General features: G+C 68.2%; 1 protein-coding gene across 1 annotated transcript; it reads left to right on the top strand.

Moving 5' to 3' along the window:
- Nucleotides 1-217: 217 nt before the first annotated feature.
- Nucleotides 218-604, top strand: MNEG_13041 (hypothetical protein; the record flags this gene model as incomplete). Its single annotated transcript, XM_014038487.1, has 1 exon — nucleotides 218-604. One exon carries the CDS (start codon nucleotides 218-220, stop codon nucleotides 602-604), a length of 387 nt encoding a protein of 128 aa, XP_013893941.1.
- Between the last annotated feature and the right edge of the window lie 1,291 nt (nucleotides 605-1,895).

Here is a 1,895-nt window from a genome sequence, read left to right as displayed (position 1 = left end):
GCGCTCCGCCCATACAACACCTCATGGTTCCAAGACCCCCATCAATGCCTCAATAGTATGCTCATGACTTTCTGACACCACTCTTTGCATCGCCTTCCGGCAAACCATGCCAAAGGCAGGCCGTTAGCCTGCGCACAGGTTGTCGGCTCTCCCACCGCGCGCTTTTCGGCAGCAGCAGGCGTCTCTTTGGGCGCAACCAGCCAGAAAACAAAGCGCCATGAAGGCCGCCCTGACTGGCCGTGCCGGCGCGGCCTGCCGGCCGGCCGCCTCGCTCCGCACCGGGCCCCTGGCCGCAGCTGCCGCGCCGCGCGCACCGCCGCGCGCAACCACCGCGCCAGCGCCCGCAGCGCCGCGCCCCAGCCCTGCGCCAGCCGGCAGGGGGGATGCCCAGGTCGCTGCCGCCAAGAAGAAAGGCAAGGGCGGCGGCGGCGGCGGCGGCGCGCCGAGCGGTGGCGGCGGCGGCGGCGGCGGTGGTGGCAAGTACAAGAGCCCCGGGGAGGTGCGGGACGGGTCTGCCTACACCCAGGAGACGCGGAAGATCATCCTGAGCCTGGAGAAGATCCGGAAGGTGGGCGGTCGACCTGGCTGCGGAGCGCAGCGTTGAAGGGGGGGGGGTGGCTGGCGTGCGCCTGGCGTCACTATGTGGGGACGTCTCTGGAGAAACGGGCGGTGGCGTCGAGAGCGCTTCGACATCAGGAGCGGGGCTTCGGCAGCGCAAGGCAGGGGCGCTGTTGACGCAGGCACGTCCTCCGGATGCGGCGTGGTGGCAGGCTCGTCCGCAGCAGCAGGATGTCAAAGCCCGGGTGGCCGCGGTTTGCTGCGGCCATGCACACGAACCGGTCAAGGATGAACTTAGAAATACAGTACACATTCTTCTTGTCACCTCCTCATGCATGAGCAATCATGTGCATACGCCGTTGCCCAGGTGGCCCCCAACGGCAAGGAGCTCCTGAAGAACATCAACCTGGGGATGTATCTTGGCGCCAAGATCGGCATCCTGGGTGAGATGACCAGATCACCAGATCACCACCACACCGCCAGATCAGACGAGCATGTCGGGCCGTGGCCGCGGCGAGGGGGTGCTGTCGAGGTTGCTGGGGGCGCTGGGTGAGGGTGCAATGGGGGGGCCGGGGCCGGCGCTTGCCGTGAAGGATGGGCGCCTCGGGTGCTCAGGGCAGCTGCTTGCGGGCGCCCCCGCGGCTCCTGAGGCGGCTTTCCAGCCCCAACCTCAGCCGTCCCCGCAAACATCCTCACCACCACCCCCAGGTGCCAACGGCGCGGGAAAGAGTACTCTAATGAAGATCCTGGCGGGTGAGGGATCCCAATCTGCATGCATGGGGTTTAGGGTCCGTGGTGCCCCGAGGCCCGCGTCGCAGAAAGCAGCCTCTCTCGCGCGCGGCGCCTCTACCTCGCAGGCGCCACAATACGACGGAGGCGCGCCGCGCGGCCGCGCGCGGCAGCCGTCCCTTCCCTACAGCGCTTTGCGCCGTCCCTGCGCGGGCCTTTGAGCCCCGGACGCCTCTCCGCGTCGATGCGCTGCCTCACCGCATGCGTGCCAACCCCCAGGCACCGACGAGAACTGCGAGGGCCGTGTCGTGCGCGCCCCGGGCATCAGGGTCGGATACCTGGAGCAGGCAAGCCCCCGCTGCCCCGTCCCGCACTGCCGGGCCAAAACCTTGCCACTTCGGAATAGTGTTTGCGCCGCGGGGCTCCGCACCTGCTCCGTCACCGGCCCACATGTCACCTCGCTTGCCGCCCCCGCTCCTTGTCACCGAGTCAACCCTTGTTTTGTCGTGGGCGTGGTGCCAGCATTGCACTTGCGCCGCCTCACCCAAATCGCAACGTGCTCGTCAGTAGCCTTGGCCCCTCTCGACCCCACCCCACCCCACCCCACC

Source organism: Monoraphidium neglectum (genome assembly GCF_000611645.1).
Source record: "Monoraphidium neglectum strain SAG 48.87 unplaced genomic scaffold scaffold03590, whole genome shotgun sequence".
Classification (NCBI taxonomy): Eukaryota; Viridiplantae; Chlorophyta; class Chlorophyceae; order Sphaeropleales; family Selenastraceae; genus Monoraphidium; species Monoraphidium neglectum.
The sequence above is the reverse complement of the archived record's forward strand: the minus strand, read 5'-3'. Positions and strand labels throughout refer to the sequence as shown.